This window comes from Eriocheir sinensis, chromosome 55 (genome assembly GCF_024679095.1).
Source record: "Eriocheir sinensis breed Jianghai 21 chromosome 55, ASM2467909v1, whole genome shotgun sequence".
Classification (NCBI taxonomy): Eukaryota; Metazoa; Arthropoda; class Malacostraca; order Decapoda; family Varunidae; genus Eriocheir; species Eriocheir sinensis.
The window spans coordinates 735,060-757,503 of record NC_066563.1 but is presented as its reverse complement, the minus strand read 5'-3'; the positions used below and the strand labels follow the sequence as shown (position 1 = coordinate 757,503).

Sequence of the window (22,444 nt, the reverse complement as noted above, 5' to 3'; positions counted from 1 at the left end):
ACTGGAAACGTATATCATCAATTCCTCCCTATTTTCTTCCCCGCGCTGTTCCCTCTCCGCTTCTTTGTCCCATCAGACTGCCCCGGGGCGTCCATGTCTCCCCTTTTATACTCGTGCCCCCGTCCTCCCCTGCGATGATAATGGAGTCGTCCAGGCTGGGTCGCGTCGCCTATTATGGTAGTCTGCGACCTCCCTGTGATAATAATGGAGGGGCCCGTTCACCTTCCCCCCCCACCCCCCACACCCCCCAAGGCTATCAATCGGCGTATTTATTTATGTGTTTACCCTCGATTCCGGCGCGGCGGGGGACGAGAGGGGAGGGAGGGAGGGAGGAAAAATGGGCGTTAAATGACTGGTATTTAAAGTGAGGGGAGAGAGAGAGAGAGAGAGAGAGAGAAATGGTAGATAAACAGAACTAATAAGAGGAAATGGTTACATAGACACAGAGAGACAGAGATAATTAAGGAAAACGGTGCTGGAACAAGAGAGAGAGAGAGAGAGAGAGAGAGAGAGAGAGAGAGAGAGAGAGAGAGAGAGAGAGAGATCAAAAGGACACGTATCGTCTACCCCGTATTAGGCCACGCTGGGTTGCTATTTGCTCGCCCGCCCGTCTGATGCAAGCCCGGGTCCCGAGTGACTCTTTCGGTTATTATGGCGGGTTACGAGTACACTTTCATAATTTAGCGGCGTCATTGCATAGTGTATCGGACGTCCCTAAAGCTCCCGGCACTCTCTGACCCACTGCATGCAACACAAGTGAACGCTATATACTCACACGTGTTTCTGTTTTTCACTCTTGTTGTTTTCGCTAACCTTGTCTGCTTTCTGATTTTTTTGTTTAATTGGTTATTTTTTTACAGCAAAGGAGACAGCTCAAGGGCTTAAGAAAAACAATACTACTACTACTACTACTACTACTAATAATAATAATAATAATAATAATAATAATAATAATAATAATAATAATAATAATAAATATGCATACGCTTGCATGATTTTCTTTTCCTTCTTGATATTTCTTCTTTTCTACTTTCTAATTTTTTAATTTATATACTCACACATTTTTCTCTTCCAATTTTGCTATTTCTTATTCTCGTGTCTTCTTTTCTTTTTTTTTTCGTATTCAATTACATTTCATACATTTTTCTCTTTTTCTTTTAGTGTTTATTCTCCTGTTGTCTCATTTTAATTGTTTTTTTATTTATTTATTTGCAAGATATGTTTAGCTCATGTCATAATGTAGTCTGGCTCACTTAAAGATGGCGTTTCGATAGTCTCATAACTCCCTTTCCTATTTTCTTTGTAATCCCACTTTTTTTTCAGGATGTTGTTGTTTTTTTTATCTTATGAAGGGATGTTGTTTGGCTTACTGAAACAGGCGAAGAGTTTTTATACTTTTAGCTCGTTTTTTTTTCCTTATATTATGTTTTCTTTGTCATTTACGGGGAACTAATTAATATTTTAGAGTCAGTGCAAACATAATAGAGGATTTCCAACTCCATATCCCATTTTCTGCTGAAACTTTTACATTTTCTCTCAGTACTATTACATCCCATTTTCTATCAATACCTCTACATCCCATTTTCTATCAATACAATTCCATCCCACTTTCTATCAGTTCTATTACACCCCATTTTCTATCAACACCATTCCGGCCCATTTTCTATCAGTACAATTCCATCCCATTTTCTATCAACACCTTTCCATCCCATTTTCTATTAGTACACAGTTCCATCCCACTTTCTATCAACACCATCCAACCCCATTTTCTTTGTGTTATATTCCAGCCCATGTTCTTTCAATTCACATTCCTCTTTCTATCAGTACCTTCACAGTCCATTTTCTTTCAATACCATTTCATCCCATTTTCTATCAATACCGTATCATTCCGTTTTCTACCAACATCAGGCACCTAACAGTTATGGTTATCCGTCTTGTAATAGCATCGTGTATCCTCCCCTTCCAGACTCCGCGCCCATACTGGAGTACCGTTTCATCAGTCAGACGCTTCAGCCGGGACCTTCAGTGAGCCTAAAGTGCATCGCGTCAGGAGCACCAACCCCCCACGTCAGCTGGACCCTCGACGGCTTCCCCCTCCCGCAGCACGACAGGTCAGTTCGGCAGGGTTGGCACGCCTTCCCTCGCGATCGTGTTTACGGCGAGGGCGCTTCAGGCCTGTTTATGGGGATTGGGTATTACTCGCGATGCTTTTAGCGGGCGGGAAACTCGGTCGGCGATCACGGTAAGGTTGGCTATTCTGGGCGAAGCGGAGTCGTCACTGTTGTAATATTTTGAACGGTGTTTAGCGAGGTCGAAGCGGCGTTTGGATGCGGCCGGCAATTGTTGTAGTAGAGAGAGAAAGAGAAATAGAGGAAACATTATGTAATAAGTGAAAGATAGAGAGAAACAAATAGACAGAGATATATAATTGAGTAAAACGGTGCTGTAACAGGAGAGAGAGAGAGTTACTGTAAGACTAGGGCGGTAAAAGAGAGAAAGAGAGGAGAGGGGGTGTAGCTATGGACCTGATGGCTGTTGCGAAGGCCAGAGAGAGAGAGAGAGAGAGAGAGAGAGAGAGAGAACAGGGGGGGAGGGATGATAACAGTAACTCGGGATGACAATGGCTGGAGAAGCAAACTCTGCTCCCAATTTTCTCTCTGGCTTGATCCTGTGTAGTGTTATGGCCTCCGTACACACACACACACACACACACACACACACACACATACACACACAGACACATACACAGAATAGTCACTACCTCTCCCTACCTACCCACCTACGCATTTACACACACACACACACAGAATAGTCACTACCTCTCCCTACCTACCCACCTACGCATTTACACACACACACACACACACACACACACACACACACACACACACACACACACACATGCACACGCACACGACCCTTCCAAACACAAGTATACGCTCTCAGCCCTTCCTACGCACACACGTACACACAGCAACGTAAATACACCCACGGAATCGCAGTACACACACACACACACACACACACACACACACACACAGAGTCGGAGTAAGTACAAGGGCAGCATCCAATCCCCTTTTAGCCGGCCCAGGCACTTATTACCAAGAGCACGTTATGGCATCGAATACTTTTCTGCGGTAGTCTTATCCCTTCTTGGTAAACAGGCTTATGTTGGTAGCTTACTGTGCTGTGGTACGGGCGTGGGGAGGGCGCCTCTTCTATGTCAGTTCTCGAATAACTTAAATGGCGGTTATGATGAATATATTAATGTTTTTTTTGTAATGTATTTGAGTGTTTTAATGTGTTTTCTTTGTAGTTAATTATAAGCTCTTTTCATATTCTTTTATATATAGTATAATGTTCTTTATAGATGTGATGATGACGAATGCATTAATGCGTTTCTAATCTAGTTTGAGTGTTTTTGTATTTTTTCTTAATATTTGTACCTTGATTTTAACCCATTTTCAGTTTTATAAATAGTTTAATGTTGTTGTTGTTTTTTACGTCTCCTATCTTTGTTTACATTTTTATTTTCTCATATGTTTCTAATTTCATTGTATATATTTTACATTCTTTGAGCAGCTCCGATGCAGTTGAACTTATCCTTAGCAATTCTTTTCGATATGAATTTACGTAAACTTTTATATATTTCCACCAACATCTGCCTTTTATCATATTTTTTTCCCATTTATAAGGAACCTATCCATAACTTTAATCTTCGTGTAATTTAGCATAGTACCCATTTGATATAATACTAGTTTTGTAGGTAAATATCAATATTACCACCAAAATTTTCCATGTCTTCTTTATTTATAATGTTCTTTATTTTGGGGACCATTTTGCTTACTTTAACTTTTGACACTACGCCGAAAAGTCCTTCTGATATATCGTGACATTTTTTACTTAATGTTTCCGCCAAAATTTGTCGTATCTTTACTTTCTCGCGTTGCTATTTTCTGTGCTTAAGAAGTCCATTTTCTTTATGCCTCTTATCCTCTTGAAATTTAGCACTAACATCTTTTTTATACTTTTTAGGCCCGTATGTTTCCACCACGATTTATTTTATTTACCTCCTGATTTTGATTTTTTTTATTCGTTATTACAGTTTTAATCATCTAGGAATTCAACTCAGAAGCATAACTGATTCAGGATTTGTGTCATGGTTTTTTTTTTTCAATAATCCATTACGTTTCCGCTTCGTTGTTATTTTTTGCCACTTTTTTCGTTTTTATTTTTCTATTTTGCGTGCGCTTCATGTTTCCTGGTGCAGCACAGCCTTGAAGCCCGCGTCCGCCTGCTGTTGTTTTCATCGTTTTTCTGAAATATTGGCGAGGCTCTGAATTACGTATAACAGGGGAATATCCGAGCCGCGTCTCTTTGGTCGATAGAACTTTTGAATTTGTCAAGCGCCTGGCATGCATCGGAAAGCCGACCCCAACCAGTCAGCCAGTTACCCAGCCAGCCAGTCAGTGAAGTCGTGAGTCAGTTAGGAAATATGTTCAGTTACTCAAATATTTCTTAAAAACTCGTAATGTTGTCAGTTTTCTAGTCAGTCAACCAGCTAGTCTTCAGTCAATCAGTCAGTCAGTTAGTCAGCCATCCATCCATCCAGTCAGTTAGTCCGTGAGTCAGTTAGGAAATAAGGTTAGTTACTCAGATATTCCTTTACTTACCCCGTTATGTTGTAGCTGTCCAGTCAGCCACCCAGTCAGTCAGTCAGTCAGTCAGTCAGCCAATCAGTTAGCCAGTCGGTTCGTGAGTCAGTTGAAGGTAGTTTTCGTTACTCAGACCTCTCTTTAAAATCCCGCAATGGTGTCAGTTGTCCAGTCATTCAGTCAGTAAGCCAGTCAGTCAGTTAGGATGTAAGTTATAGACTGTCACTCATTTATTTGCTCAGGTATCCATTTATCACCTCTTATTTGGTCAGTCAGTCAGTCAGACACTCCGTTAATCATCCAGTTTTTCCTATTTCAGTTGTCAACCCTTGCACTGAGTCCTTAGTCAGTTACTTAAGCGCTCAGTCAATCAGTGAGTAACCCAGTCAATATGTGGTACACTGACTGGTTGATTAATTTACTCATCCATCCCTACAGTCTACCAGTCAGTCAACTCTCCTGTCTCTCGATCTTACAACACGAAACTAGTTAGTTCGCCATTCAAACATGCCTTCATTCTTCTATTCACTCAATTAAACATCCAGGCACTTATTACCAAGAGCACATTATGGCATCGAATACTATATGCCGTAGTCCGATCCCTTCTTGGTAAACAGGCTTATGCTGGTAACTTTATTGTCGTATCGCACTGACGTAAGAAGGGCGATTCTCCTTTGTCAGTTCTCAAGTAACGACAAAGGTGATTATGACGAATGTATTGATACGTTTTTAATCCCCCATTCTCCCCTCGCTGCAGGTTGGTGGTGGGGCAGTACGTGGGCATGGGAGGCTCTGTGGTGAGTCACGTGAACCTGACGGGCGTGCGGGCGGCGGACGGGGGCGCCTACACCTGCACGGCCTCCAACAGGGCTGGCTCCACCGCCCACACCGCGCGCCTCAACGTGTACGGTAAGTAGCCTGGATTTCCCGTTTTCTTCCTTCACAGCACACGGAAGGCAAACTGTATATCCTCCTTCCTCTAAAGTGGACAGACAACCTTCTCGTTTTCTCGCTTTACAACAGAAATGGATATAGTCTACCTGTCTGCTTTACTCACCTTCTTTTCTTCACTTAAAAGTTTAAAAGGGTTCTATGGCCAAGGAAACGACGCTCGCACAGGAAGCAGCGTGGCGCAGGGCTCAGAAACACTCCTGGCCGCGAGTCAGATCCCTCCCCTTGCCTTCCCTTTGGTCTTCCCCGCACCATGGCGCCGCAGAGAAGCGTTGAGACGGAAAACGTACTGGAGAGGGTTTGCTCCGCCCGACTTATACCCCGTGCCTTGGGACTGCTTAGTAACAGGGACAAAGGCGTAAAGGAGATTGCCATTCCGTCTGTACTCTTCGTTACTCTCTTTATGGAACCGAACTCATGATCTCTCAGTTTTAACCTAAGCGTGTTGACTAAAAAAAAAAAAAAGACGCCTGTGCAGACTGCCTGAGCTCCTATCGTTTTGTGTCTTTATATCAGTAAGGAGGCAAACGGTGAAAGGCTAAGAAGACCATTCCGTTAAATACAGTTTCTTTTAAAAGTACACAAAGGCACCGGATATAGGACTAAGACTTGATTCAGTTCCGCAGGTGCCTGGACGCTCCACATCTGAAGGAGTTTCAAGTCGAAGGAATAGTGAACAAAGAAAGTATAAACACGGGAGGGGAAACCGCTTCAAAACATGCATCGAAGTTTGGACATTATACACTACTCTTTGGCAACTATGTCCATTGTATACAAGTAGCGTGTTACGAGGACTTTATTTACCTTTTTTTTATACGGCCATTGGTAATTTTTTTTTTTACAACAAAGGAGACAGCTCAAGGGCACAAAAAAAAGGAAACTATAATATAAAAATCCCGCTACTCGCTGTTCCTACAAAAAAAAAACTCAAAAGAGGTGGCCGAAAGAGAGGTCAATTTCGGGAGGAGGTGTTTCCTTCACCTCAAAAAATGGAACAGTGACAGAAAGCTGAATCTCGTCCTTCCGCCGAGTCAACACGGGACGCCTGACGATGGGACGTGCACGCGTGGAATATACATGACACGTGGAGGACAGGCGATTGACTTGCATGGGAGAGGAACAGCTGATCGATGGGCGCACGTGGGAGTCATTGGGCTGGAGGACTTTTTTTCTGCTGGCTCACACTTGGGTTATCATTTTTTACTGCTGGCTCACACTTGGGTTATCATTTTTTACTGCTGGCTCATACTTGCGTTATCATTTTGACCTCTCCTCCGGCCACTCGTTCTATTTTCTTTTATTGGAGCAGCGCCTAGCGGGCATTTTTTGTTGTTATTTGTTTTTTGCCTTTCAGCTGCCTCCCTTGCTGTAAAAATGAAAGACTTGGCAGATCAAAGAATATTCACTGGTTTGTACGCGCAATTACAGTAAATATTCACATGCCATTGTCAAAATAAGAACGACAAACCTCCTTCAGTTAATTTGACAAGGGATATTTTTTTCCATGCCTCAGATTTCCAGGGAAGTTTTACTCTTGACATAAGGGATAACTAGAATCATGCGTACGAATTAGCATACAAACCTACTTGCATTCGAAGGTATAAGCATGGACGCCTGACCTAAAGAAACAAATATATGACTTCCCTAGCGATTCTCTCTGCAGCTGGTGATTTCCGGGGAGACCAAGGCCTATAATGTCAGGCTCTTTCGTCTCCCAAACAATTATTCCCAAAGGCCACAAGTGAGATTAATCGGGTTGTCTTGAGTAGTGTCCACATTCATGGTGCAGAACCCTTGTCAAACTATCACTAGACTCATAAAACTACCCTCGGAAATACCCACAACAGCCTCTACGAAAGCCTTATCAAATGTGAGTGTGTGAGTCCCGAAATCTTTAAGAATATGAGCCCAACATTCTTTAATCGTGATATATTCGGTAATTTTACACAAGTTTCCCGTTAAGCAAGTGGCCGATGGCTTAGTGGTGTTAAAAGCCATTCATAACCCGCGATAACACACGGCACTCGTATTTCTCTCTCCTTTTAAAAAACAATTCAAGGCCTCGACTATATTGCCCCGACATGACTCCATTCCCCCATTAGTGAAGGGCTTTAAACCTTTTACGACGCGTTATTACCTACCAGTTGAGGTGTTACGACCGTCCCTGGGCTGAGATAATCCCTAAACGGCGTGTCTCGGTACCAGGCTACAAGGTAATCCACCGGCTATCAAATATTGTGTGTCCCTGGAGGCGTAGCAGAGTCAAGGGATGTGTGTTAACCTCCCTTGGTGTGAGATTGTCTTTAAGGTGATGTGTTGTGACCGTCCCAGGCGTGAGATGGTTAACCTGACGTGTTTCGGAGTGAGCCAGGACGTGCAGGGGTGCGTGTGAACTCTGTGGCTGCTCCAGGTGCGAGGCGTTTGATCTAACGTGTTGCAGGCGAGTCAATACGAGGAAGGGTGCGTGTGATCTCCATGACCGTCCCAGGCGTGCGATGGTTGACCAGTCGTGCTGCGGGGAGAGTTAATGCAAGGAGGAGAACATGTCTTTCGTTTGCATTTCCTCCCTCGTTCATTAGTAGGGGAGTATCACGACACTACTGCAACTTTTTTTTTTTAAACAACAAAGGAGACAGCTCAAGGGCACAAAAAAAGAAACAATAATAAAAAAAAAGCCCGCTACTCGCTGTTCCCAAAAAGAATCCAAAGAGGTGGCCGAAAGAGAGGTCAAACTGAAATGAATCTCTCCTTCTGGATCTCCTGTCTTTATTTGTGAGGACAGTGTTGCGACCTTTTTTTCTCTTTGCCCTTGATCCATCTTCACCGTCAAAGAAATGTATTTATAAATATGCTAAATCACCAAGCAATATTAAGAGCTGATTCAACGCATCACATCGTCTTCAACCAGAGACATCGGGGCAGGAACAGGACCAATATAAAGAGAACAAAAGGAAAACAGACATATATATAGAAATCAACGCGGAAAGGTAACAGAGAGAGAGATGCAGATATACGTGTGATGTCTGACCTTCCCTCGTTTCAGAAAATTATCTACATATAAAGGCATTGAAGTGAAGAAGAGGAACCAAGCAGTGATGAATACAAACACAACAAAAGGATAACAGTCATGCAGTATTAAGAGGAAAGGGAAGAGAGACTTAACAATCAGCACCAGTGAAGGAGGTTGGTTCCATATAAACGCATCGAGGTTGGAAAGACAAACCGGGCAGCGATGAATACAAACACAATAAAAGAAAAATAGCCATACAAAATTAACAGGAACGAGAACAGAGGATTATCCAGCTGCGACACAAGGGATTACCGAGCATCAAACACCGTGAGGCAGATGATGCTAGACGTGAATAAAGACTCTGAAGGCATTCCTCAAACGCCGCCCACGGGAAGGGGAGCGTTGGGTGTGAAATGCGAAGCTCACGAGACGACAAATGTTAAGCGATACTCGGGAAGGAAAGAATTAGAAGACAAAGCCGATCATTCTCATTGCTTATACCGAGGGCTTTAGAGGAGGTTGAAATGGTAAAATGTAGCGAGTGAAGGAGCGGAAAAGATGGAAGGAGTTAAATGAAGACAGGTGAATGAACGATATTAATTAAAAGAAACAGGTATTATTTTTTATTTAACTACCTATGCCTACTCCTCCTACTCCTCTTTCTCTTCCTCCTCCTCCTCATTTTTCTCTTCTTCCTCCTCCTCCTTATTATTTTCCTCTTCTTCCTCCTTTTCCTTCCAATACCACTACTACTACTACTACTACTACTACTACTACTGCTACTACTACTACTACTACTACTACTACTACTACTATTACAATCATCACTCGCCTTCAGGCCCAGCGTATGTGCGTCCCATGTCGGTGGTGACGGCAGTGGCGGGGGAGCAGCTCATCATATCATGCCCGGCAGCTGGATACCCTCTGGCCAAGATCACCTGGAAGAGAGGTAAGAGGGAGACGCAGGTAAGAGGGGAGAGAGGAAGGGAGGGACGGAGGGTAAGAGGAAGGGAGGGAGGGAAACGGGAAATAGATGTAGGTGTAATTTTAAGGTTGAATGGATGAAGAGGGGAGAGCGGGGGCTGGGCAGTCAGACAGAAGGCGAAAAAGAAGGGTGGTTGGATGTATGAATGGAAAAAGAAGGGAAGGAAAAGCGAAAATACATGCGAGAGACAGACAGAAAAATAGAGAAAGTTCGGAAATAAGGTGAGAGAGGAAAGAGTCTAGCAACGGGGGACATAATATAAAGTAGTGAAGCAATGTGAAGTAAATATCGTACGGGAATTGAAATGTAGAAAACGGAGAGCAAAGGAGAAACTATAAACACTGTGAAGGAAGGCGAGGCAGTAAGGGAAAATGAAGGAGGTTAGGAAGGGGAACTCGGATAAATAGCGGATGTAAGGAAAGTTTTTAAAGATGATGGAGAGAAAACGAGGAGCTAAATAGTAGTGGAGATAAGAGAGAGAGAGAGAGAGAGAGAGAGAGAGAGAGAGAGAGAGAGAGAGAGATGAAAATAGTGACATGTATTTTGCATTAACTTACACTACTCTCGTTTCTTCCTTACCCTCCTCCTCCTCCTCCTCCTCCTCCTCCTGTTGCTCTTATTTTTACCTTATTATTCTTTTCATTCATTCCTCTCATTCTACTTTTGCCCCCTCATTTTTTCCTCCTCCTCCTCCTTCTCCTCCTCTTCTTCCTCCTCCTGTAGACGGACGCATCCTGCCCATGACGGCGCGGCAGAGTGTGCACGAGAACGGGACCCTGATCATTCGAGACGTGCAGAAGGCGGCCGACGGAGGCTCCTACACCTGCACGGCAAGCGACAAGCAGGGACGCTCCCACTCCTCGACGGCCACGGTGCAGGTGCTAGGTGAGTGCGAGGGGGGGGGGGGGGATAATGAATGAGCTGAAGGGTTCGAAGGAGATGGATTGAGTTTTATTTGCTTTGCTTTTTCGGGGGGTTTTATTTCACTGGTTTGCTGCCTTCTCGATTCTCCCTCTTGCTATTTTTTTCCTTCATTCCTTCTTTTTTTTTTTTTGTCTTGCTTTTTTTCTTTCCCGCCTTTTCCTTCTTTCGTTCTCTCGTTCGCTCTTTTTTATTTTGTCCATCATTCCTTCCTTTCTTTCGCCTTTTTTTCGTTTCTTGCTGTTTATTTTACTTTCCTTTTTGTGTATTCTTTTTTTTTCTTTGCCTTATTTTTTTTGGCCCTTGTTTCCTCTCCTCCTCTCTTTCTTCTTTCATTTCTTCCTTTCTTCATTCCTCTCTTCATTTCTTTCTTCATTTCTTCCTTTTTTTTCCTTCCTGTCTTCCTTCGTTCCTTCCTTCGTTCATTCATTCATTCCAATTTACCCTCCTACTTTCCTTTTCTCCATCTTATTTTATATACTTCTAGACCTTCTTTTTTTCTTTTCTTATTTCGATCATCCGTAACTGTATATACTTTTATGTTTCTCCACCACCAACGTCTCCCTTCGTTTTTTATTTTATTTTCATTTTTATTTCTCTGGTTTCCTTCCTTCCTGATTCTCTCTTTTGCTGTTGTTTTCCTTCATTCCTTCATCTTTTTTCCCTTTTGCCTTGTTTTCGGGGCTTTCTTATCTTTACCGTTAAGTATTATGCTAAAGTACATCACATTGCGCTCTAAAAATAAACATAATATTGTACTCTTGTGATGCTCTGCTCCTAGCTCTCCCCTCCTGCCCGCCTGTGCCAGAGGGGGCTGTGTGGAGGGGGGAGGAGGAGCGCTAATGAGAAGTAACGTAGAAACAGGTTCACTTACACCCGAGAACTTAGGTAGTCCAATAAGAGTTTATAGCACAGTGTGGGTCCTTGAGATGGCTCCTTTGCGATTCAGTGCCCAGTAAAGTAATGGTGTTAGGTAAAGTCAGAAGCACATTTACCATTAGGAGCCTTGGGTGGGGCTACAGAGTCAAAAGGCTGCGTTACTCTTAGATAAAATGCAGAAATATACTCAAATAGCTTATGGAGACCCACCTTATGCCATTGTGTGTGTCAAAGAAAGGGTTTTAGATAGAGCCAAGAACACACTCAGACAGCTCCTGCGGCCTCAAATCGTGCCAGAATGTAAGCTCCAAGGAGTGTGTCAGGTAGGATCAAGGTACACTCAGACAGCCTCAGGAGCCCCGCGTGCTGCCAGTGAGTGCCAAGGAGAGGGTGTTAGGCAGAGGCGGAAGAGCACTTGTATAGCCCTGGAGCTTCAAGAGGTGCTGGAGAGTCAACCTTAAAGAGAGGGTGTCAGGCAAAGCTAGGAGCCCCGCGTGGCACGAGAGTAAGTGGCAGTGAGAGGGTGTTAGGTAGAGCCAAAAGCACACTCGGGGCCTCGAGGTGTGCCAGAGAGTGAGAGTCGCCTCGCCACAGTCCCGCCCAAGGTGCAGCCATTCAGCCTTCGGAAGGACCTGGCCCTCGGGGAACGTGTGAGCGTCCAGTGCACGGTGAACGGGGGCGACACGCCGCTGCTGGTGACATGGACCAAGGACGGCGTGGCGGCGGAGCAGATCCCTGGTACAGAGGTGCTGCAGCTGGACCAATACACGAACATCCTCTCCATCACCCGCCTCGCCGCCCTCCACACCGGCAACTACACCTGCACCGCCGCCAACGACGCCGCCACCGTCACCCACACGGCGCCCCTCCGCGTCAACGGTAACTACGGTGTTTTCTTATTTCTCACACTAATGCCTCGAGGTTTTATGTCCCCGTTTTCTCTCCCTTTTCCTCCTGCCTCCGCTCCGTGCACTCCACCTGCTCCTCCACCTCCACATAGTCCCTCCCACCGTAATACCATTTAGCTTCGGGGAGGCGAGTGAGGGGGACAGAGTGCAAGTGATATGCTCGGTGAGGCGAGGTGACCCGCCCCTCACCCTCACCTGGTACAAGGACGGCACCCCCCTCGCCCAGGACCCGCCGCAGGGCCTCACCTTAAGCCCCTTCGACCAGTACTCCAGCGCCCTCACATTGCCCCACGCCCTCGCCCACCACAGCGGCAACTACTCGTGCCAGGCCGCCAACGCCGCCCGCACCGCCGCCTACTCCGCCACCCTCGTGATCAAAGGTGAGTGTGTTTGGTTGTGTTTGTTTTGTTTTGTTTTGTTGTTGTTTTTTATTCAGTGGAGTGTACACCACGCACTCCCACACACGCCCACACAGATACATACACTTGCCTACGCACACGGCATACATTACCACAAAAACACACACACACACACACACACACACACACACACACACACACACACACACACACACACACACACACAGACGAACATTTTTGACATTGGTGCCTTTTTTTTTTACCAACCAGAAAGGTATTTCGAACTATGACTGCTTCGAACACTGGCCATTTGGAACTCTGGGAATTTCGGTCAAACACAGAGTTATTTTGTATGCAGCCTTTTATTCTTTTCCCGACACTGGCTGCGAGTCAGGGGCGCGCCGAATGTTTTGTCGGGTTTGCGACTTTTTTTTTCCCTCGAACTAAAGCCACATTCACAAATACACAAGTGAAATAATGCGATAAATGCAAACTGTAGTAATACTTTTTTGGGGGTGAGATATTTTGTTCTGTTTTTGAGTTCAACAATACATAGCGAAATTATTATGTGAAATGAAACAAAAAATAGCGATAGTATTGTTTTTACTTTGTCAAACGCAGAAATATGCATACGCAAAACCCGACGAACGCAACCTAGTCCACAGAATCGATTTGGAATGTTTTTTTTTTGTTTTGTTTTTTTCAGAAATGAAGTTCTGTTGAATGCGTGTTTAAAAACAGTTCAATTTTTTTTCTAAATTTCTCATGCTACACAGCTGAACTTTGACTAACCCTGAAACCCACAAATTCCTAACACACACACACACACACACACACACACACACACACACACACACACACACACACACACACACACACACAGCTCCGTAGCGCAGTGGGAGCACGCTCGCCTCACAACCAAAAGGTCCTGGGTTCGATTCCCGGGAGTGGAGACGGATGTGCAGTCTCCTTTAATCCAATCCGTGACCCTGTCCACCCAGCAGTGAATAGGTATACAGGGTGTCAGTCGGGGTTTGTGTCCCGCCTCCCGGGTGTGTGTGGGTGTGAGGGTTCAGCCGTGCCCCCAGAGATACGTCACTTGTGAGATCCAAGCTCATTCGGGGAGGGCAATGACCGGTGATCGCGAGGTCAGACCATAGTGAATTACACACACACACACACACACACACACACACACACACACACATATACACACGACACAGGACACGCTCGACACTCAAAACGACTCTCCCTTTTTTCCTGCAAATTTCGGTTCGCGTCACAAACTTTTCTAATCAGTAGGAACTTTTCACAGAGAGCGCCGTGGATCTGCCTCAGTCCACCACACTCACTGCTGAAAACTGCCTAACTAACTGCCTAACGCGGGCATGACGAGGGGAACAGAGGGGAGGGGGAGCGTGAGGAAGGGGAAGCGTCGCCCCTCCTCCTTCCCCTAAACAAATGACGTTCGAGTTTGTTTTCCGGAGAGGGGTTCAAGGGTTTTAGTTTTTCTTTTGTCTTTGTTTTTCTTTTCTGTGCGTGATCCTCTGGGATTTTTTCAGATTTTTGCGTCTTAAGGATCGTCTGTGTAAGGATCAAGAGTGGTACAGGCTGATGATTATGATTGTTTATTTTATTATTGTTTTACATGAACGGATAGGTATACATGTACACATGCACACGTACTTACATACACACACACACAACACACACACACACACACACACACACACACACACACACACACACACACACAACAACAACAACACAACACAACACACACACACACACACACACACACACACACACACACACACACACACACACACACACACACACACACACACACACACACACACACACACACACACACACACACACACACACACACACACACACACACACACACGACTCCTGCTTTCTATTGTACTTTCATTCATTTTTAAAGTCAGCTAAGTTACCAATTTTTGTCTCCAATTCAATGAGTCACATTTTTGGACCATTTAATTTTCCATTTTGGAGGGCCAAGAGCCTGTCATTAATTTTGTATATGTATATTTTTCACATCCACTCCATACTCCCTGTCCCTGATCCCCTTACCTGTCCATTACCTGTCCATTCCTTCCTCCTACCTGTTTTCCCTATAGCTTTTACCTTTCCTATTACTTTGACCTGTACACTCTTTAATCCACTTACCTTAATGAACTTACCTTTCGTTCATGTGCCCACCTGCTCCTCTTTACCTGTCTAACCTTATCTGTTATTCTGTTTCTTTCCGTTTATTCCCTTCCCTTTCCTTCATTCTTCTCTCTGTTCTTTACCTGTTCAACCCTTTTTTTATTTTTCATGTGTATTCCTTACCCCCTACTTCGTCCTTCCTTACCTCTCATTTATACAGCCTTCTTTATCTTTATGCCTGACTTTTTTTTTCATTCTGTCTTCCTTCCGTCCCTGTTTTCCTATCTCTCTTTTCTTTTTTTGCTGTCACCCTCTTTTTTTCTTTCTCCTCTGTCATAACGTTCCTTTATTGCCTCATTTATTTTCTCCTCTCATCTTTTTGTCCTTCTTTCTCTCTGTATTATCTTTTCTCTCACCCTTTTTTTCTTTCCCCTTTGTCCTGTCGTTCCTGTATCTCTCTATTTACATTTCTCTTCTCATTCTTTCCTTCCTTTCTCTCTTTCTTTCCTATCTCTTCTCATTTCCTTCTCGTCTTCCTTTCTTCCACACATCTGCCTCCTCATATCCTTTCCCTTCTCTTGCTTTCCTTTCCTTTCCCCTTTCTTCCTTCTTCTTTCCTGTATCCCTTATTTCCCTTCCATCCCGTCATCCACTTTTTTTTTCTCTCCATTTCCTTCTCCCACTCCCTGTCTCCTCCATTTCCCTTCCCTTCCGTTATTCACCCATTCCATTCCCCAATTTTTCATATCTCCCACACTTCGCTTCTTTCCCGCTTCCTAATTATGTCTAACCTAACCTAACCTAACCTAACCTAACTTAACCTAACCTATTTCTCGTTTCCTTCTTTTCTTACCTATCCTTCCCATCTCCCCTCATCCCTTCACTTACTCATTATCTCCCTTCTCTTGTATCCCTTTGTATCCATTTTTCCATCCCTCCTTTTATCAAGTTTTATCTACCTCCCATTTTTGTAACACTCATTTTTTTCTTTTTCTTTTATTATCCGGTTTTTCTCACAACCTTTCCTTCTTCCTTTCACTTTCCTCTCTCTTTTACCTCTCAACTCTCTCATCCTCCCTCCATCCCTCACTTTTTCCCCTTACCTTCCCTCCTTCCCTTCACTTTCCTCCCTCTTTTACCCCTCCCCCTCCCTCCCTTTCCTTCCCTTACCCCATCCAATCTACCCCCCTCCCTCCCTCCCTTCCCTCCCCTAACCCCCAAAAATCAATGATCTAATTTTGAAGATCGATTTTTTTAGAGGTCGCGGCCCGTCCCTGCAGGTAACAGTACTTTTATTTATTTTTTTCTCCTTTCCACCTCCGCCTTATTCAGAATTTTTGAATGCATGGGTTTTTTAGCATGTTTTTTGAATGTATATTTTCTCATATATATCTCTATACTAAACTTCCCCTCAGAAAGTTACTACTACTACTACATTGATGAGAAAAGAGTATGAAGATAAGTTTTTTTTTCATCTTGTTTATTATTTTTTTTAAAGTCCATATTCTCCCATTAGCTTCTTATTATTATTAAACTGCTACGAACGGCCTGAAAGAGCATCTTCCGTATGACATTATTGGAACGTATGGCATTATTACTGTTATGACCACTACTACTACTACTACTGTTATTGTTACTACTACTATTGTTACTGCTACCACTGTATCTACTGTTACTATTACCACCACTTCTATTATTATGATTGTTACTATTACTACTACCACTACTGCTGCTGCTGCTGCTGCCGCTGCTGCTGCTACTACTGCTATTACATTACGATTGGATTATGGTCCTGATGCGTAGCTTGATCGCGTAGTGGTGCTCTGAGGCAGCCTTACAGTCGCATCCAATCCCCTTCTGTGTAGCCACTCATTGCCCAATCAACGCACGTGGATTATGAACAGCCAATGAAATCTCTCCTTCATTTTGTGACACCCAGTGATAACTTTTCCTGTCTTCGTCCCGTCTATAAGTGTTCTCTGTCGCCAGGAATCGCTGTTTTAGAGATAACATTCGATAATTATTACCTTTCCTCAATAAATAGTGAATAGGTTCGTCTCTTATCTCGTATTAACACCACAGACCTATATTTCAACGACTGTACGAACCCGTGTCAAGAATTATAGATGAACGAAGGTCGCCGTACGACTTTTCCTCTAGAGACAAACGTTGAACTGTTTCGTCTCTTTAGTTTAGTTTATCTCGTATTAACACCAAAGGCTTTTAGTTCACCAAGTATCGGGAACTGAGTTAGGAATAAAAGATGAGGTATGTAGGTACGGTCTGTTTTTTACTCTAGAGACGATGCGTGGACTGTGTTTCCCTGTTCTTTACCCTCCATAGTCTGTGTAACATTGCATCTACACTCACACAAGGGGATAGAAAAGGGATAGGGGATAAGGGATAGAGAATAAAGGATAGAAATAGACAATAAGCGACAGAGGATAAAGAATAGGCGATTGAGGATATACAATAAGGGATAGGAGATAGAAAGAATGGGATAGGGGATAGAGAATGAGAGATTGCGGAAAGAGAATAAGGGATAGGAGATAGAGGATACGAGATACCGGATAGAGGTAGAGAATAGGGGATAAGGGATAGAGAGTAGAGGATAGGTAATATAGGGTAAAAAATAGATGATTCAGTACTCTTATACAGGTTCCAATCATAGGGCAAGGCGATTTGATTAGGTTAGACAACTCTTATTATCATTAGTATTATTTTAGCGTTATTATTAATATTCGTGTTATTACCGCAGAGAGAGAAACCCTACACCGCATTAACAGAGAAGCGAAAAACAGCATAATTGAAAAGAGCGTTAATGAGAACTCAGTAGGGTCTCTCTCTCTCTCTCTCTCTCTCTCTCTCTCTCTCTCTCTCTCTCTCTCTCGTCAAAACTCCCTCCTTGATAACAATGACGGGTCCGATAACTGTATTAAGAGAGAGAGAGAGAGAGAGAGAGAGAGAGAGAGAGAGAGAGAGAGAGAGAGAGAGACCTTTCAATCCCATTCCTCTTTCTATAGACATGAAAATCTCCGTATGATAAGGTTAATGTGCTGGATAGAGATATGGTGAAAGATAGATAGATAGATAGATAGATAGATAGTTAGATGGAATAAGAGAGAGAGAGAGAGAGAGAGAGAGAGAGAGAGAGAGATGGATTGAGTGAGTGAGTGAGTGAGTGACATACAGACAAGCAAACGGACAGATAGACCATTTTAGTAATTACACCCACCTACCTTTGCTCTCTCTCTCTCTCTCTCTCTCTCTCTCTCTCTCTCTCTCTCTCTCTCTCTCTCTCTCTCTCTCTCTCTCTCTCTCTCTCAGTAGCATCGTCATCTTACTGAGTGTCGACAAATCTTTCTGGACAATTTTCCGCCAATGACATTTTCGGCGCTGCGAGAATTCGGCGATAAATGCGATAAATCCCGTTCGGGCGAGTTCGGTACTGAGAGAGAGAGAGAGAGAGAGAGAGAGAGAGAGAGAGAGAGAGAGAGAGAGAGGTGGGTAATGAAGACTAATCGCGTTAGGAGAAAGGAGGGAGGCAAGGAATAAATTAGTGAGAAAGAGGAAATAAGAGATGGAAACGAAGATTGGAAGAAAGAAATGAATGACGGGATCGAATGAAATGAAGGAATAAATTAGGGAGGAGGAGGAGGAGGAGGAAAGGAGAGGCTGAAAAGGAAGAGAATTAAGGAAAAATATAAGTCAGACGATACTGAAAAGGAAGAAAGAAAGAGAGAAAACAAGTAAATACGAAAGGGAATGGAGTGAGTTAAGGAGAAATAAACTTGAGGATAAAAAGGAGGAGAGGAAGAAAGAAGCGAAGGACAAAAGGAAATGGAATGAGTTAGACAAATATAAATGGAACGAGAATGAAAAGGGAGATAGGAAGAAAGAAAAGAAGAAAAGACGAAAGGGAATGGAATAAGTTAAGGAGAAATATAAATAGGAGACGAGACTGAAAAGGAAGAGAGGAAAAAGGGAAATTAAAGACGAAAGAAAATTTAATATGTACAAGTATGAAATGAAAAGGAAAAAGAAAAGAGAGGAAAAGGAATGGAGTGAGTTCAGGACAAACACTCAATGAAAAGAGAATAAAAAGGAAAACAGGAAGAAAGAAAATGAGGACGAGAGGGAGCGGGATGAATTAAGGACAAATAAAAATGAGGACGAGTATCATGAATTTTAAAACGCACTATTGATCCTGTTTATAGACTGAGCCTGAGAGCGCCTTTCCAACTAGTTCTCTGTGATTGGTTAGATTTGCCTCAACTCCATTACGTCACATTCAGGCCATCCAATCAGAACACGACTTACCAGTGACGTCATAACCGAGGACTCACGAAAATTGGCTGTTGTCATGCTCGGCCATATCAACTTGTCCTTCCTTTTTCCGTCATGCGAAGATTTTTTTTATTATTTAGTGACGCGCTAACAAGCTGTCCAATCAGAGTAAGGCTTTCTGCTTACGTCATAGCGGAAATGCACAATGATTGGCTGATGATCTCGATGTCACTTGTAGAATAAACGCTTTTATCCCTTTGAAACCGTAACATTAAGAGGATATGAGTTCTTAATTTAGTAGCGAACATTCAAACCGTCTACTCAAAATCAGATTAACTCGTTTCCCCCTTAAGGCAGAACTCACAGTGATTAGCTGATGCACTCTGTTGTCATTGCTAGAATCTAAGTTTTTTTTCGCTTTTTTGCCGTCATATGATCCGAATATCTTTTTTGTATTGGTAACGCGTATCAAGTAAGTGAATTGAACCTTTCTATCCTTGCTTTTTGCTCTAGGCTCGTCCTTGACCTCCCGGCGACCTCACGCGACCTGATTTTACGGTAAAGTAGACAAACCATCGACTAACCAAACACAAGAGGTCAGCATTACACTGTTTCCCAAAAGAAGACATGTTGAAAATAGTAATCAAATATAGTTACCGAGGTGTCCTTATCGTCCCTCCTTGAAAGAGTTTAGGTCGTAGGAAGGAGGAAGGAGGCTTAGCTGTGCGGCGTCCCTCCAGGCATCCTTTGTTGCGTCCTCTTGACATCCTATAGAAGGTCACGCGAGCCACAGAGACATGAGGAACTGTAACCTTGCGTGACATGTCGGTCTGGGAGTAAACCAAAAGAAGCTTCATTCACTTTATTCAGCTACACAAGAATGCGCAACGATACAAGGTGACTGCATGAGACCTGGCTTACATATGACGGCTCCTGAGAACCAGATACTCACCATTTGTCTTTCTTATCCATTAAACCATCTTACCTTCTTTTAAAAACTTTCACTTGCATTCGGAGGAACTACACAGCTGCTAAATCTATTCCACTTTGGCTTACCTCCGCATCTGTGGCTGACGTGACCTTTCTTCTGTACAACCTTCTTCCTCTCCCAGTCATATCTCTCTCCCTTTGAAGTCTTGTGGTCTGTTTGGGCTTGTTCCTATATTAGCTTCCTGGCTGACGTATTGACTTGAGGCTGGTGATCTCTTCCTGCGTAGCGGTGACGTACTATCTAGCCTGTGACGTCAGCAGTACCTTCCCACCCACCTCCTTATGCTCCTTCTTGCGATGGTTTGACTCCTGGTCTTGTGATGTCATTCGCCTGGGTGCTTGATCCTCTTCCCAGAACTTTTCCATTTTTTATATTTCTTGCATCCTATCGAGTTTTTATTTTATTTTTATTTTACTTCCTCTCTTGCATCCACCTTATTTATTGTCTTGTCTTTTGTTTTATTTTATTTTCCTACGTTTTCTGTTTTTTTTTTATTTCTTCTTATTTCTTCCGTTTCTGACTCTGGTTGTTTGATATTTCTTTTTCTTGTTTTCTTTCTTTTTTTTCTGCTCCTGCTCTCTCTCTCTCTCTCTCTCTCTCTCTCTCTCTCTCTCTCTCTCTCTCTCTCTCTCTCTCTCTCTCTCTCTCTCTCAATCTTTATCCATTTGTCTATCTATGTATCGATCTATTTACCTTTCTATTTATTTATATTGTTTTCTCCTTCGCCTGTGATGTTTTAAGGAGAGTCTTGTCGCTTTTATTCCATTTAGCTAAACCAAAAACAAGATTGGACTTCAGTGTGTAATGTCACCTTCAGTACCTTTGGATCGTCTCGCTGCCTGACACGTATTTACTCATTATATATATTATTTCTTAAACTAAACTTTGACCTCAGCCTGTGATGTCTACCTGTTACGGAGAGCCTTGATGCCTGACACCTAAACTTACCTGTGATGTCATACTAACTAGAAGGGTCTGTTATTACTGCCTTGTGTCACGCTCGACCTGGCGCATCACTTTCCTTCCCACTCGCCACTTTTCTTGTCCTTGGCTCCACGACCTCAGTAGCATCTTGATGAGGTCGATATATATTTTTTGACTCCTTTTCTAAGTATTTTTACATTGGCTTTTGATAATGAAATATTTTTTTCTAAGAACAGGTAAAGTTGTAAGTATAACTTCGATTACCATTTGAATAAGTGTAACATTTTTGGTCTTGTTATGTGAGATTTTTCATCACAAAGCCTAGTTCCTGAAGTCTGAGGTGTTTTAGCTTTCATGCAGTAGATCATTATCACAGTATTGCCAGAAAATTAAGATTTCATCAAGAAAAAATAAAACTTTTAACTTTTCCATTTCGGATGAAAATAATCTTTTTTAACTCATTTTCTGAGGTAATTTTTGCCACCTATCAATAAACTTTTAATGTTAAGGTTTTTGCTGAGCTTTTTCCAGAGGTAATACTACTCAGTGCAGGCATTAGCATAGTGTAATTACTCTGTATAATCTGTAAGCACCAGTAATTTTAAATAATTAAGGATTGCATTTTTGTGTCCCTTTTATGTCAGTATGTTTAGTGTCGATTGCCAACATTTTATGGCGAGCTACTTATCAAAATTTACTGCATATACACTCCCCCATGAAAATAGATACATAATGATACATGAATATGCTAAATACCTAAATAACTGTACCTCAGCGGTCCACTAAACAAGGCTTCCCTAGTGTGCAGTGTGAACACCCTTGTCCTGTGTGTGCACCAAACAGCAGCGGTGTTAGCGGTGTCCCGCGTCGTCGCATGTTGCCAATGAAGATTTAGAAATTAAACTGACTCACCACATTCACTGCCTCCTCATGGCTCGTTACATCAATGTCTATAATTTTCACATGAACACACTTAACACACAAAGAAAAGGTTAATGCACCTCATCTCATCAAGTGCAGGGGACGAGAAAATGTACAGGGCACAGGGAACACAGCAGTATCAGATTCCTTTAGTCTTGGATCCGAGGGACAAGTGTAGCATTCAAGGTGGGCGAGGGACAGGCTCTGGGACGCGGCATGTTTGTCTTGTATGTAAATCATGACCATGACGTCCTGTGACCCCCGTGAAGGATGGCCCGGCCACATGAAAGGCCGCATCCTTTGTCCCAAGCCCCAAATGTTATGTGCAATCCCATAGCTTTATAATAAGTGCTGAGAGACACACTGAGATAGACGTGAACTCGAGGCGACTTAGAAAGAGTTACAGAACACTAAAATGAGTAGAAAACACGGCAGACAACACTGAAGAGATATTACGCATGAAAGTCCAACACAT

General features: G+C 43.1%; 1 protein-coding gene across 5 annotated transcripts in view; it reads left to right on the top strand.

Moving 5' to 3' along the window:
- Positions 1 to 22,444, top strand: part of LOC126983881 (cell adhesion molecule Dscam2-like) — a 257,622-nt gene that overhangs the window by 201,191 nt on the left and 33,987 nt on the right. For 4 of the 5 annotated variants that reach the window (XM_050837035.1, XM_050837033.1, XM_050837036.1 and 1 more), the window contains exons 10-14: positions 1,967 to 2,111; positions 5,413 to 5,564; positions 9,455 to 9,565; positions 10,325 to 10,486; positions 12,402 to 12,689. In XM_050837035.1, coding sequence (XP_050692992.1) covers positions 1,967 to 2,111; positions 5,413 to 5,564; positions 9,455 to 9,565; positions 10,325 to 10,486; positions 12,402 to 12,689 — 858 coding nt within the window. Of the gene's footprint in view, positions 1 to 1,966; positions 2,112 to 5,412; positions 5,565 to 9,454; positions 9,566 to 10,324; positions 10,487 to 11,995; positions 12,281 to 12,401; positions 12,690 to 22,444 lie in introns of all 5 variants that reach the window. The other variant, XM_050837034.1, reaches the window with a different exon arrangement.